Consider the following 13,517-nt stretch of genomic DNA (forward strand, 5'->3'; position numbering starts at 1 on the left):
CACCGTGACAGACCACCCGCCTTATTCACTTGATTTAGCCCCGTGTGACTTCTTCACGTTCCCGAAATGCAAAAAGGTGCTTCGGGGGCGGCACTTGGGAGATGTGGAAGCCATCGAGGCGGAAACGACACGGCAACTGAACATCACAACTGAAGACTTTCAGCAATGTTATCAACAGTGGAAACGGCGTTGTCAGAAGTGTATCACGTCTCAGGGCGAGTACTTTGAAGGAGACCATATTGTAATACCTGAATAATTGTAAAATAAAGTTATTATTCAACTTTTACACTTATTTTCCGGACAAACCTTGTATATTATTTTTACCTGCAGTCTCCACTATGTTAAATATTGCTGTGACCCCGTGCCCAAATTCTGTTTTTTCTCAAATCTTACTATAATTGCCGCACTACAGATAAATAAATAAATAACCTTAGCTGTGAAACATAAGGTGCTACGTACAGTCTTAGAGTGCTCAGTGTTGAGGGTATTAGTGTCCTTCGAAACAGAGGGTTGTGTCCACAGGTTTCAGCAGTGGTCGGAGGCAGCGGAGTTGTCGGGACGGGTGCCGGCTCAGTAGGATCTGGGGCAGTCGTGTCTGGCGGAGGTCCCGTGCCGGAGGTTGGGCTCACAGCCGAAGAAATCGAACGCCTCAATTCCCGACCCCGCACCTCCAGCTTGGTGTCAACGTTAGATGCCGTTTCGAGCTCCAGTGAAGCTGCCCGAGGGCCATCGGGGCCTGGGGGAGTTGGTGGGGCCACACCTCTTCATCGGTATGTGGGTCTGCTATTTAAAGTAGTGTGACATGCTTTCTTACCATATAGAAAACAATCTTTCATTTTGTTTAGTTTCAGTTGTAACAATTAGTTTTTCCAATTACATCTGTGTATCCTGGTAAAATGTGGGTAAGTGGCTTACTAGTAGCAATCCTAGTAGAGACGGCATGTAATTGTCATTTTGTAATCTGTGAACCAGTTTGCCAAACCAGTTACAGGGGCTCTATGTCATCACTTTGCAATATATTATTATTTCATTTCACATTGCACTCATTCATTCATTCATTCATCGTGTTCCATAGCATCCTTCAAGAAGGAAAACTTTCAGGGATTTAGAACAAGTTAAGGTATGCATTAACATGAGACAAAGATGTCATAGAAACTTAAACTGTATACTACATTAACAATAAACTAAACTGTATACTACATTAACAATAAACTATCACTATACTACTCATGACTATAGACCATCTAAATTTAATCAAGTAAATCAGTAAGGAAGCTGATTCTTTGGAGAGAAAAAAAAACTACTGCCTGCTCAGTTTTATTATACAGCTGCTAATTATCTGCTTAATATTTACTTGATTACAATTGTATTTTTCAAAAGAAAATCTTGTACATGTATAAATACTTTATTGTATTTATAGTATGAGGGGCATTCAATAAGTAATGCAACACATTATTTTCTTGGCCACTTTCAGTTGAAAAAACGCAGAATTTGTTGTGCAACATCATGTAGCCTTCAAAATGGAAGCATTCCAAGCAGAGAGCTGCTATTGAGTCTTTTTTGACGGAAACCAGAGCATCACTGATACTCACAGGCACTTGGAGAATGTCTCTGCAGACCTGGCAGCGAATAAAAACACCAGATGTAACTGAAAACTTTAGAGGAAATCCCAGTTCACTAGCATGTAATATATTCCCTAATCATACTGTTGTCATTGGAGGAGACTAATCATCAAACAATCAATTGAGATAAAATTTTGGAACTGGTTGGCAGGACGTAACATCCTGAGAAAAAATACTAAATGCCTTCTATGGAACCTTCCTTGAACAGGTAGTTAGGAAACCCACTCATGATGGAAATATATTGAATGTAATGGCAACAAATAGACATGACCTTTCTGATGATGCCCATGTTGAAACTGATATCAGTGATGATGCGGAAGCATAGCAACAATGATTATTAAAATACAAAGGACAACTAAGACAAGTAGAAAGGTTTATAAGTTCAACAAACTAGACAAAGAGGCAGTAATATCAGAGGTCAGTGACAACAGAATAGAACAGAACTTAAAACATGTAGCTTTGGACAGAAGCATGTAGAAGAGTTGTGGCCCAAGTTTAGAAGAGTAGTTGACATGCACCAGGTAGATATGTATGTAGTACTACAGTTCATGATGTGAAGTACGCTTTATGGTACTCGCGTACTGTGACGCATTGGCCTACTCGCTTACTGTGGACCATTGGCCTATTTAAATGTCACACCACTACAAAAATGGTTGACATAGATTTTAGTGTCATTGACAAGCAGTTAAAATCGCTAAAATGGAACACAGCTTCAGGAAACCCCAATCATATTCCTTATAGAATTTATGCGAGTTGGCCCAGCTCTTAACCATATTATACAATGTTTCCAGAATGAGATTTTCACTCTGCAGCGGAGTGTGCGCTGATAGAAACTTCCTGGCAGATTAAAACTGTGTGCCCGACCGAGACTCGAACTCGGGACCTTTGCCTTTCGCGGGCAAGTTCTCTACCATATTATACAATACCTAAATACCTAAACAGAGCCCTGTGGTTGAGAGAAACTACAGATCTCACCCATCTACAAGCAGTGTAGTAGCAATTTTCTGTAAAACTAGCATCCATTACCTGTGACATACAGCTGTTGCAGAACTTTAGAACATAATCTGAGCTCAAACATAATAAAATATCTGAAACAGAATGACCTCCACCGTACCAAACAGCATGTATTTCAAAATCACCGGCTGTGAAAAACTTAGCTAGTGATTTTCTCGCATGACATCGTGGAAGCCATGGATCTAGGCAGTCAGCTACATGCAACATTTCTTGACCTCCAAAAAACATGGGATTCAATACTATACCTATGGTTATTAATGAAACTATGATCATATGAAATATCAGGTGAAATTTGTGACTGAATTGAGGATTTCTTAGTAGGAATGACTCATCATTTTTGTTTGGATGAAGAGTCTTTGCCAGACGTATGAGTAACTTCCCATGTATCCCAGGGAAGTGTACTAGGAGATCCTTGCTGTAAGTGTTGTATATTAATGACCTGGCAAACAATTATTAACAGTAGACTTAGTCTGTTTGCAGATGATGCAGTTATCTTTAATGCAGTACTGTCTGAAAAACATTGCACAAATATTTCCTCAGATCTTGATAAGATTTCAGAGTGATAAAAAGATTGTAAGTTGCTTTAAATGTTGAGTCATGGTTAGAATCAGTCAACTCATACAGACATCTGGGTGAAAACAATTTGTGGATAAATGAAATGGAATGATCACTAAGTCTCAGTTGTTGGTATAGCATGTGGTAAATCGATTCATCAGTAGGATTCAAGAAAATGAATTTCTACCAAGGAGATTTCTAAATATACTCTTGTGGAAGCCAGCCTGAAATATTGACCACATTTGTGGGACCCTTTATAAATAGGACTAACAGGGATATTGAAGCTATAGAAGGAAGAGCAGCAGGAGTTGTCACAGTTAGTTTGATCAACAGGAATGTTTCAAAGAAGTACTAAAATATCTTGAGTCATCAACAGAATTTTACACTTTTATCTGGTATATTCCGCTTATTCAGATATTGTGTGTATCTGATGGCCTTAAATTTCTGTTTATGTGAAAGACAGTTAACAAGTATCCTGATCCTAAAATAAAAACCTGAACTGGCAAATTATAGATGTCTACTAATCCATTAAATTCTTCTTAGAAAGTTCCAAGAACCAGTATCAAGTGAGGAATATAGTATTTACAGTGCAAACAGAAGACAGTAAGCAGTCATCACAATGTTAAGTAAATTTTGATGTATTCCTCATCCGAAGTATCACTTGCCTTTATATAATCATTAATTTTCTCAAACATCTGTGTAAGTCATTTTACTTTAACCATTTTTCTAGTTATTCTCTGATCTTCATACCAATATCATGATTCATCAACAGAATTTTACACTTACTTTTAATCTGATATATTCATGCTCGTCCATGTGTGGTGTGTATCTGGTGGCCTTAAATTTCTGTTTACGTGAGAAGAAGTTAATAACTATCATGATCCTAAAATATATTCTTTGCTAGCTATCTTTTTTGAACATATTAGCTTTTTGACTTACTTATTGACAATATGTATACATTTTAATTGTACTATATAAACACTCGTGTATCTCAGGCATATGAGTGCCAGAAACTCTGATCTTGGATTGGCAATGTGATTTACATTTTAATGATACTTATCTAGTACCAGTGCTGGTTATTAGTGTTACAATACATGCTGCAAGTCCTTTCTCTGAAGTGAGCCAGTGAATGCTTCTGTTTACTATTGACACTCTCAAACAAATCCGAACATTTATTTACTGTCATTTTGCGGAAAGGAAAACATTACCTGTTGCTCTGGAGATAAATATGTGCGAACATTTCTTCAAATGTTACCTTATTTCCTCAGATGTTAAACACATGGTGTACTCTTAGTTCCACTGTACCTCTCCTTTATCCTTTCCTTTACTGGAAATTTTTCTCTGCGGCGAGCCAGTGAGTCCTCCTGATTCTTGTTTACACTCTCAAACAAATCTGAACATTTGTTAGCTGTCATTTTGAAGAAGAGAAAATATTACCTGTGGCTTTGGAGGTCTTCTACAATACTCATTGTTCTTTGGTCTATAAAACTGCTAATATAATAGTGTTTGTATTTTTGTCATCAAGAATGAAGTGGTATTGTATGGTTGTACAAGAGAATATTTTGAGATGTATTCCAAGTAATCTTAGTGAACATTCTTATCTTCAGATAGAGCAAAAAGCAGTGCATTTTTGGTAGAATAATGTAGTAGCAACCCATTGTACATGTTAAATTTAAAAGGTTTTGTTGATACGGGAAGTTTATCTGTAATGTTGTATGTCGTAAATAAATATTGAGTAGACTTTTTTATGTAGATTTAAGCAAAGTCATTTGATATACTTAGCTAAAGATAAAAAACATTTGCTCCTTTTGCAAACAGGAAAGAGCCACTTCATCTGCACCACGGAGTGGCCGGGGCTGTGAATGGTGGAGGAGGTCCCGGTGTAGTGGGATCCCCCACCCAGCACGGGTGCAACACTGACGACAACGCCAGCTCTACGACGACGGATGAGAGTGGCAATGACTCGTTCACTTGTTCAGAGTTTGAGTACGACAATACAAATGATAAGACACGAGGAGCAGGAGAGGTAATGCAGTCCATTCACTTATTCTCCAAACAGCTGCTGAAAATGACTAAATATTCTTCCCAGAATGTTGCTCTTACCGTATTTGCTCGAATCTAAGCCGTACTTTTTCCCGGTTTTTGTAATCCAAAATCCGCCTGCGGCTTAGAATCGAGTGCAAAGTAAGCGGATGTTCTGAAAAATGTTGGTAGGTGCCACCACAACTAACTTCTGCCATCGAATATATGTAATGCTACACAGGCATGCTTTGCAGGCACAAAGATAAAAACCTCTGCGTCAGTAAGTAAATTAAAAGAAAAGGTAGGTTTGCCGCTATCTCATTTAAATCCTGTCTGCCTAATAAACTACGAAACTAGAGTGAGACAACAGCAAACGCTGAAGAATATACATATCATGTCATGTTTATATTCGTATTATTGTTATGCTGAATAGTGATACAGTCAGAAATGAAGCACGGCAATTGACTAGATTTTTAAATCTAAGATGACTCTAATTTCTGTGCAGAATGTAGTGTACTAAAGAGGCGCCTGCGAAGATTTTCAAACGGAGAAAAATTTTCGCTAAACTGTCGTTCAGAACATCTTCTATCATATCCAGTCTATTATTTGGTTCTTGTTGATCATTATCAAAGAAAGCAGCAGTGTAAGTAACAACAAATAGTAGTCTCTTACCATTGTTTCGCTTATGAGACAATTCCTCTCTTTTGTTTTTTAATTGTAAGCCGTGGTAGCGTGCACAAAAGCAAGCCATGCTGCAAGCGCTGACAGGTCGTAAAGACTCATTATCAGAAAGCGACAAACAATGCGTGACACAGTACAATAATGCAGTTTCAGCTTAGAGTGATGTAGACACCTATAACAAAGAGGACAGCACTTATCAGATCAAAGCAAAACATGCAATCGATTCAAACCAGACAAAGCACGTGAAAAAGGAATGGTACCCATACAAATACGGACGGAGCACATGACACATAGCAATGGCTACTTGGTAAAGCTTAACTGTGAAGCTTATGACTCGAACCAAACTACTGTAACTGTATCTTCATCCATTCGACCTAAATTGTGTCTCATGTTACAATGGACCAACTTTGTTTCGATTTGGAGGTGCGGTCTAAAATTTTTCTCTCCCCTTGAATTTCGAGTCTCAAATTTCAGGTGTGGCTTAGATTTGGGAAATTTTTTTTTCCTTGATTTTGAGTCTCATTTTTCAGGTGTGGCTTAGATTCAAGTGCTGCTTAGATTCGAGTGAATATGGTATTTCAAGTTATTTAATGAAGACAGACATACCTATTAATTATCCTCAAAGTATTTTTATGTTTCTATTAAAATGTTACAAATCCTAAGTAGAGTGAGGATCTCTTTCCAGCAGGGAGAAGTACATCACAAACAACAATAATCAGGGTAATTGTTGATTGCTGGTACAGTTTTCTGCACTTTTAAGCAAACGTCACTTCAGACATACGTCACACAGATGCAGAATCAGCAGTGGAATTGTATGTAGTCTTGTCATTGGCTGTTCACAGTAGTTTATGAGTTGTGACAACAGCTTTGTAGGCTGAAGAGAAAAGTGACAGGATTATATATCAGAATATTCTAAAACTTGGAAAATGAAGTAGATCACAGTCAGATCAACATTATTATTAAAATTGTGCTAAATGTAAAGAAATGTGTTTTCCTTTATAAAAGAAATTTAGCTTCCTCTGTCATATACAGATCTCCCCCAAATTAAATGAAAACCTGTTGACTGTGTTTGTGTGGCATTCTACAAAGGCTGTTCCAAAAGTAAATTCTGATGCTGTCTGGTGTGTGGAGGATAGGGGATAATGGTTTGAGTGTGGCTTTGTCACATGGCTCAGTACAAGTCTGGCAGAGCTGTGGAAAGTTATTGAACCGTTATTAGTGCAGTAACTGTAAATTAAAATGGCCACTATCGTCAAAAATCATGCTACCTGAAATACATGTCGTAACCCCTTTACTGTATGCTAAAAATGTGAAAGCTACAGGCATTCCTAGTGAACTTCGTGCCTACAGAGGAAACAGTACGATTGATATTGCTGCTAGAAAATGCTGCTGCTTGTTTCGGAAATGTCAGACAAATGTCAGTGGTGAAAAAAGAAGTGGACAGATGAACTTGTTGCAAAGGTCAATGACAGAATAAGAGAAACTTGTCAGTTCACTATTACAGTATTATTAGTTAGTTTCCCTCAGATATTGCAGACAGTGTTGTACAAACTTGTGATTGATAAGCCTGGTTACCATAAATTTTGTGCATGATGGGTCCCAGAGCTTCAGTCTGGCCACAAAACAAAGAGGTTGGGAGCCTCACTAATGGTTCTGATGTGATGTGATACAGAATGAGATGAATTCTTCAATCGCATTGTGACACGGGATGAAACATGAGTTGCATATGTCACTGTGGAGACAAAAAACCATTCATTGGAGTGGGGCTAGAATAGCTTACCACATTAGGCTTCAAAATCATTTTAAGCACAAAGCTGATGACAACTGTTTTTGGGGAGAAAGGAAGCACTCCATGTTGATTTTACAGAAAGCGGTCCAAAGTAAAATTTGAAATTGTTTATGAAACCATAAACAAGCTAGGAAGATCCATTCAAAACAAAAGGCATTGGATGTTGGGCTAGTGGTGTTTTTGTACACGATAATGTAAGACCACATAGTGCTGCAAACACACACACAAACTTTGCCTTACACTTTCAACTGGAAATTGCAGTTTATTCCCAATCAAGCCCTTATTTTTTGCCCATTGATTTTCATCTTTTTCCAAAGGGGAAAAAATGGCAAGGGTCAGAGAGGTTTGCAATTAATGACTAGTTAAAAGAGAGTGTCGAAGTGGAGCAGACAGCAGAATTCTACGATGAGGTCATTGAAAAACTCTTTCCTCAGTATTGAAGATTCCTCAGTATAGGAGGTAATTTTATTTTGTAGTTTTAACAAATCAAACAATAGAAAATCAGGATGAAATAACAATATGAATTAAGATTGGTTGCTGCTCATCACATAGAGGTTTCTTTAGCTATCATACAAAATCTTTCATCAAGTGAAGAAACACACACACACACACACACACACGCACACACACACACACACACACACAGAGAGAGAGAGAGAGAGAGAGAGAGAGAGAGAGAGGGAGAGAGAGAGAACACACACACACACACACACACACACACACACAACCACTGTTGTCTCCAGCCACTGTGCCTCCACTGGGGGCTAGTACCTGACCTCCACCTGCCTCTGTTGCCTTCCCTGCTCCCAGTCTAGCCTAACACACACATGCTGTCCCCTCTCTCCCCATCTCACCTGCATAGTCCTTTCCACTTCTGTACTTCTCTCATCCTGTCCCCTACTCTCCCTCCAGCACACTTCTCCTGATGCTTCATCAAACAGTCCACCATCCTATCCCTACTCCTGTATCCCTTCCCCTTCCATTGCAACATGTCTTCTGTACCCTGTTACCTATCTCCCAGATAAAAACCCTTGTCCACCAGAAACTAGAGCAGCATTCATTATCCACCACCTCCTACACCACTATCGCCACAGCTACCCGAGATCGTCACATCTGCAGTGATGAGCAGCCCCTCTCCAAATGTGCCATGAGTCTCATTCGGGCCTCCCCAGACTGCAGTTATCCTCCCAACATTGCCCAGAAACAGATGTCTCATGTCTTGTCCACCCCAGTCACCATCCTCCCTGTGACTGCTGACTGGCACAAATGAGCATACCCCTCCTGACCGAGTACTACCCAGGAACTGCAGCACATAAGTCACATTCCGCACCAGGATCTCTACTACCTCTCGTCGTGCCCTGAAATGGGAAGTATCCCTCCCACTATCCTCCCAGTCTCTCCCATAGCGATAGTTCAGCAGCCATCCAACCTACGCAATATCCTTGTCTGTCCCTATTTCATCCCTGCTCTCAAACTGTAGCCCTGTGACTCGTATCCCTGCAAAACACGTAGCTGCAACACCTCTTCCATGCATCCTCCTACCCCTGCCTGCTCCTGTCCTGCCCCAGGCATTTTTCAATCCCATGAAAGGTAGGGCAACCTGCGAAACGAGCTATGTAGTCTACTGAGCTAGCTGCAATCACTGTGCACTATTTTACACAGGCATAGTCACTGACAAGCTGCGTGTCTGCACCAGTGGTCACTGCCAAGGTACGCCCAACAAGAGATCTGGACCACCCCTTGCCAAACAAACCATGTGATAAGATGGGTTTGATTTTAGTGCATGCTGCACAACCTGTGCCATGTGGATTCTTCCCATGAACACCAGCTTTTCTGAACTGCACAGGTGGGAGCTCTCCCTGCAACAGATCCTTCATTTCTGCAACAAACACCCCGGCCTTAGCTTTTGCTGTTCTTGTTCTCTATGTGCCTCTATGCCCTGTCAGCTCCCCCTCCAGCACTGCATATGCCTTCTATCCCCAGCACATTTGCCTAAACCTTTTCCTTTCTCAGCTTCTCTCCTCTCCCCCCATCCCCTCCCAGCTCCTCCTGATACTGTAACCTACAACCTACTATCCTTTCCCCGTCACATCCCTGCATGCTCCCATGGGCAGCACTACAGTGTATTTTCCCACCCCTATCTCTTCCCACCTGACCCCTCTTACAGGGTCTTTTAAAAGTGATGGACAATATTCAGAGATATCACAGAAATGATCATTCGAAACAAAAAAGTCAAGTAAACATGGGCTCTAAAACGTATACGAGATATTCTTGATCTTCCATATCGTGAAATAAATCTCTTCTATTGCAAGTTCGTTGCTTTCCATATTTTGGGAAATGGTAGTATGGACCAAAACAAGGAAAAAATGTTCAGTAAACATGTACTCTAAAATGCATATCTTAAAAGTTATGAGCACTTGTTTATTAGAAGAGTTGTGTTACAAAGTACCGAAGATGAACAGGTGCTCATAGCTGGTAAGGTATGCATTTTAGAGCAAATGTTTACAGGTCTTTTTTTCTTGTTTTGGTCCATACCACCACTTCCCAAAATATGGAAAGCAAAGAGCTTGCAATAGACGAGATTTGCTTCACACTGTCAAAGATCAGGAACTGCTCATAGCTCTTAAGGTATGCATTTTAGAGCTCATGTTTACTTGACTTTTTTGTTTCGAATGATCATTCCTGACATATCTCTGAGTATTGACCATCACTTCTGAAACACCCTGTGCAATTAAAAAAAAACTCTTAATGTACTAGTGTTTTTTAGTAAATTAACAGAACTTACATTCCAAGTAACCATCTTATAATGCACATTCAGATAACCTTTTTACAGTAACATCCTCGTTCACATTCTTTTGTATCAGGTTGCTCTTTCAAACTTCATGAGTTTGCACAGCCAGATAGGAAATAAGGAAATGTTGGAATCTGATATGGTTGAAGTCAGTTCCTTACTAAACAGTCTTTCAGATGGCAGATTTTAAATATTAACATCGGTGTACTGCTTTCAGACAAATACAATTTTTCTTTATTTTTATATTCACCCAGATGTGTCTTGAAGCTGTTGCACCATTAGCAGTTCATTTGTTTTGTATGCTATGGCAAATTCACTTCACAGAAAATTTTAAAATTTGTTGTACCTCTACACTTGGATCCGTATGTGACTGTCTACGTTGGAAAGGGATAGTTTCTCTACAGTTTGTCATTTCCATGTAGTTATACTTTCACTTTGATTTGTATTCTGCAAAGGAATTTAGAGATGAAAATGAATAAAATTATTTCAGCTCCTTTTCCGCTTTATAGTCTGTGACTGGCTTCTTTTGTATCACATGCCTGCACAAACAATCACACATTTACGTGACAGCACTTTAAAGAAATGGTTTGCCCAAAACTTGACTTAAAATGGTTCAAATGGCTCTGAGCACTATGGGACTTAACATCTGAGGTCATCAGTCCCCTAGAACTTAGAACTACTTAAACCTAACTAACCTAAGGACATCACACACATCCATGCCCGAGGCAGGATTCGAACCTGCGACCGTAGCGGTCGCGCGGTTCCAGACTGAACCGCCTAGAACCGCTCGGCCACACCGGCCGGCTTGACTTAAAAGTTAGAGCCTCTTATACTACAAATGGGCATCTTTTAATCTTCCAACTAGAAACATACTTGTTGTCTTCAAGGCTGATTTGATGCAGCTCTTCACACTAGTCTATCCTACGCAAGCCTTTTTATCTTCCAAATAACTTCTACAACATATATCCATCTCAATCTGCCTACTGTTACTACAAAAGGATTACGAAGGAAATTATCTGTGTTATTTCTAAAGGAATCATCCTGGCATTTGTGAGGTGTGATTTAGGGAAATCACATAAAATCAAAATCTGGATGGCCACATGTGAATTTGAACCATCGTCCTCCCTAATGTGAGTCATTGTGCTGAGCACTGCACAAGCTCGCTCAGTGGATGGTTTTGAATTCATTAAATGCTTAAACCAAGGAAAGGCAGAAATACTGCATTTTTATGGTATATACATCTGACAGGATACAACATATCTGAATCTAATGATGGCAATAGCCAAAACAAGTTACTAATGAAATCAAAATTGCAATCTTGATAGAACATTGTAATAAAAAAGTACAAAAATTTATTTTGGACTCATATTCAGACTTTATGTCTTCAATTGACAGATTCGTGCAATACCACGTATGAGAAAGATGAGTGGACAGATAATATCACAGAAACAATAGTGATGCCAATGCTGAAGGAAACTAATTCCATTAAATGTGCAAAATATAGGAGAATAAGTTTGATACCTCATTTGGAAGAAAGTCTACTGACAATAATGAATAAACCATTTTACTCTATTGTAGAGAGAACTGGATAAAGAACGTTTGGGCTTCAGAAAGGGTAAAGGTACAGAGATACAACTGGACCATTACAGATTGTTGGGGAAAGGAGCAAAGATATAAACGGTATTAGAATTGCTTATGACATGTTACCACTAAGTGAAAATGAAAAGGCAAGCAACAGCATGTTAAAAGAATACAACACCAGCCATGAAGATAAATATGAGGAACACCGAGGCAATAGTTTTTACATGAAAAACAAATAACATAAATGTAAAAAATTTTTCATTGTGTTAGGGAAACATGTTGATAGCTTCAGGTACATAGCATGCAGTATAACCAATATATGACATGTAATCTAGAAATAAAAAACAAAGGTATAGTGTGGATACTTGATTGTGCCAGTTGTAGGTTGGAAGGGGGAAGGGGAGTCAACCTATGGTTGCATAAGATATCAGGAGAGGTCAGGCTGCGCTACCTCTGTAAGGCGAACCCTATGTCACTTCTTCTTTGACAGAAGCACAAATCACAGGGGTCTGCCAACCCACTGAGAGGGAGGCAGGGCTCATTCCCTTGCACTGTTCCTCTCCCCTCAGCAATTTTAAGTCCGTGTTTGTTTACATTCTTAACTGACTGCCAAGTTAAAATGTCTGCACCATAGCCATTGCAGAAGAAATGCTTTACAGGAGTAGGACTATTGTCTGTGGTCCATTAAATAAACAGTTAAGAAAAGGAAAAGAATAGTGAAGTTTTGTTTCATGTACTGCCCTGTATGATGCTAAAACATGGATGCTGTGGCGGAGAGAGGAGAAAATCTTGGACACTTTTGGGATGTGAATTTGAAGAAGAATGGAAAGTGTGGAATGGACAAATAAAATAGAAATTATGTTATGTCACACAGGATAAATGAGAAAAACAATTCTGGAACTGAGGTGGAAAAGAATTTGACTAGAATACTTGATGATAAGAGACTGGATAATGAAGGCTGGCTTAAGAAGGAATGGTGACTTGAAAGGGGCTAGAGGAAGAAGATAGCAGCAAATTGACAACATAAAGATAAATGCCTCATATTCAGCTGCAAAAAGAATCACGAAAAACTGGGAGAAATAGAGAATGCTGAACTTGCCTAATGGACAGAACACCACTTTATCACATATGATATGCAAATCTTGATGACTGTGGAGGAGGCAGTGACAGATTTAAAAAAGTAAGTGTTTTTTGACAGCAATTAAATGTACAAAAATGCTGTCATATATGGGGCTCGGGTTCGTACAAAAGCCAATTACTGTTAACAGTTATTTAATAAATTGATATTTCATGCAATGGTTAATATCTGTAAATGAAAGAGTTTAATTTCATAGAAATTGATATGTTAGAAGTGATAGAAGTGATGTAAAATATATGTGAAAATAGAAAGTGTAAGAACTAAAATATATGCAGAAGAAATATAGGTTTGATGAGGAACTGGCTATTCAAGTTGATATCAGCA

The 13,517-nt window shown here is 39.1% G+C and overlaps 1 protein-coding gene across 1 annotated transcript in view; it reads left to right on the forward strand.

The window, feature by feature from the left end:
- The window catches only part of LOC126416156 (cadherin-related tumor suppressor-like), a 292,823-nt gene that overhangs the window by 275,096 nt on the left and 4,210 nt on the right, over window positions 1-13,517 (forward strand). The window contains exons 27-28 of the mRNA XM_050083710.1: window positions 523-770; window positions 5,010-5,217. Coding sequence (XP_049939667.1) covers window positions 523-770; window positions 5,010-5,217 — 456 coding nt within the window. The remainder of the gene's footprint in view (window positions 1-522; window positions 771-5,009; window positions 5,218-13,517) is intronic.

The sequence above is a fragment of the Schistocerca serialis genome, chromosome 8 (assembly GCF_023864345.2).
Source record: "Schistocerca serialis cubense isolate TAMUIC-IGC-003099 chromosome 8, iqSchSeri2.2, whole genome shotgun sequence".
In the NCBI taxonomy this organism is placed as follows: Eukaryota; Metazoa; Arthropoda; class Insecta; order Orthoptera; family Acrididae; genus Schistocerca; species Schistocerca serialis.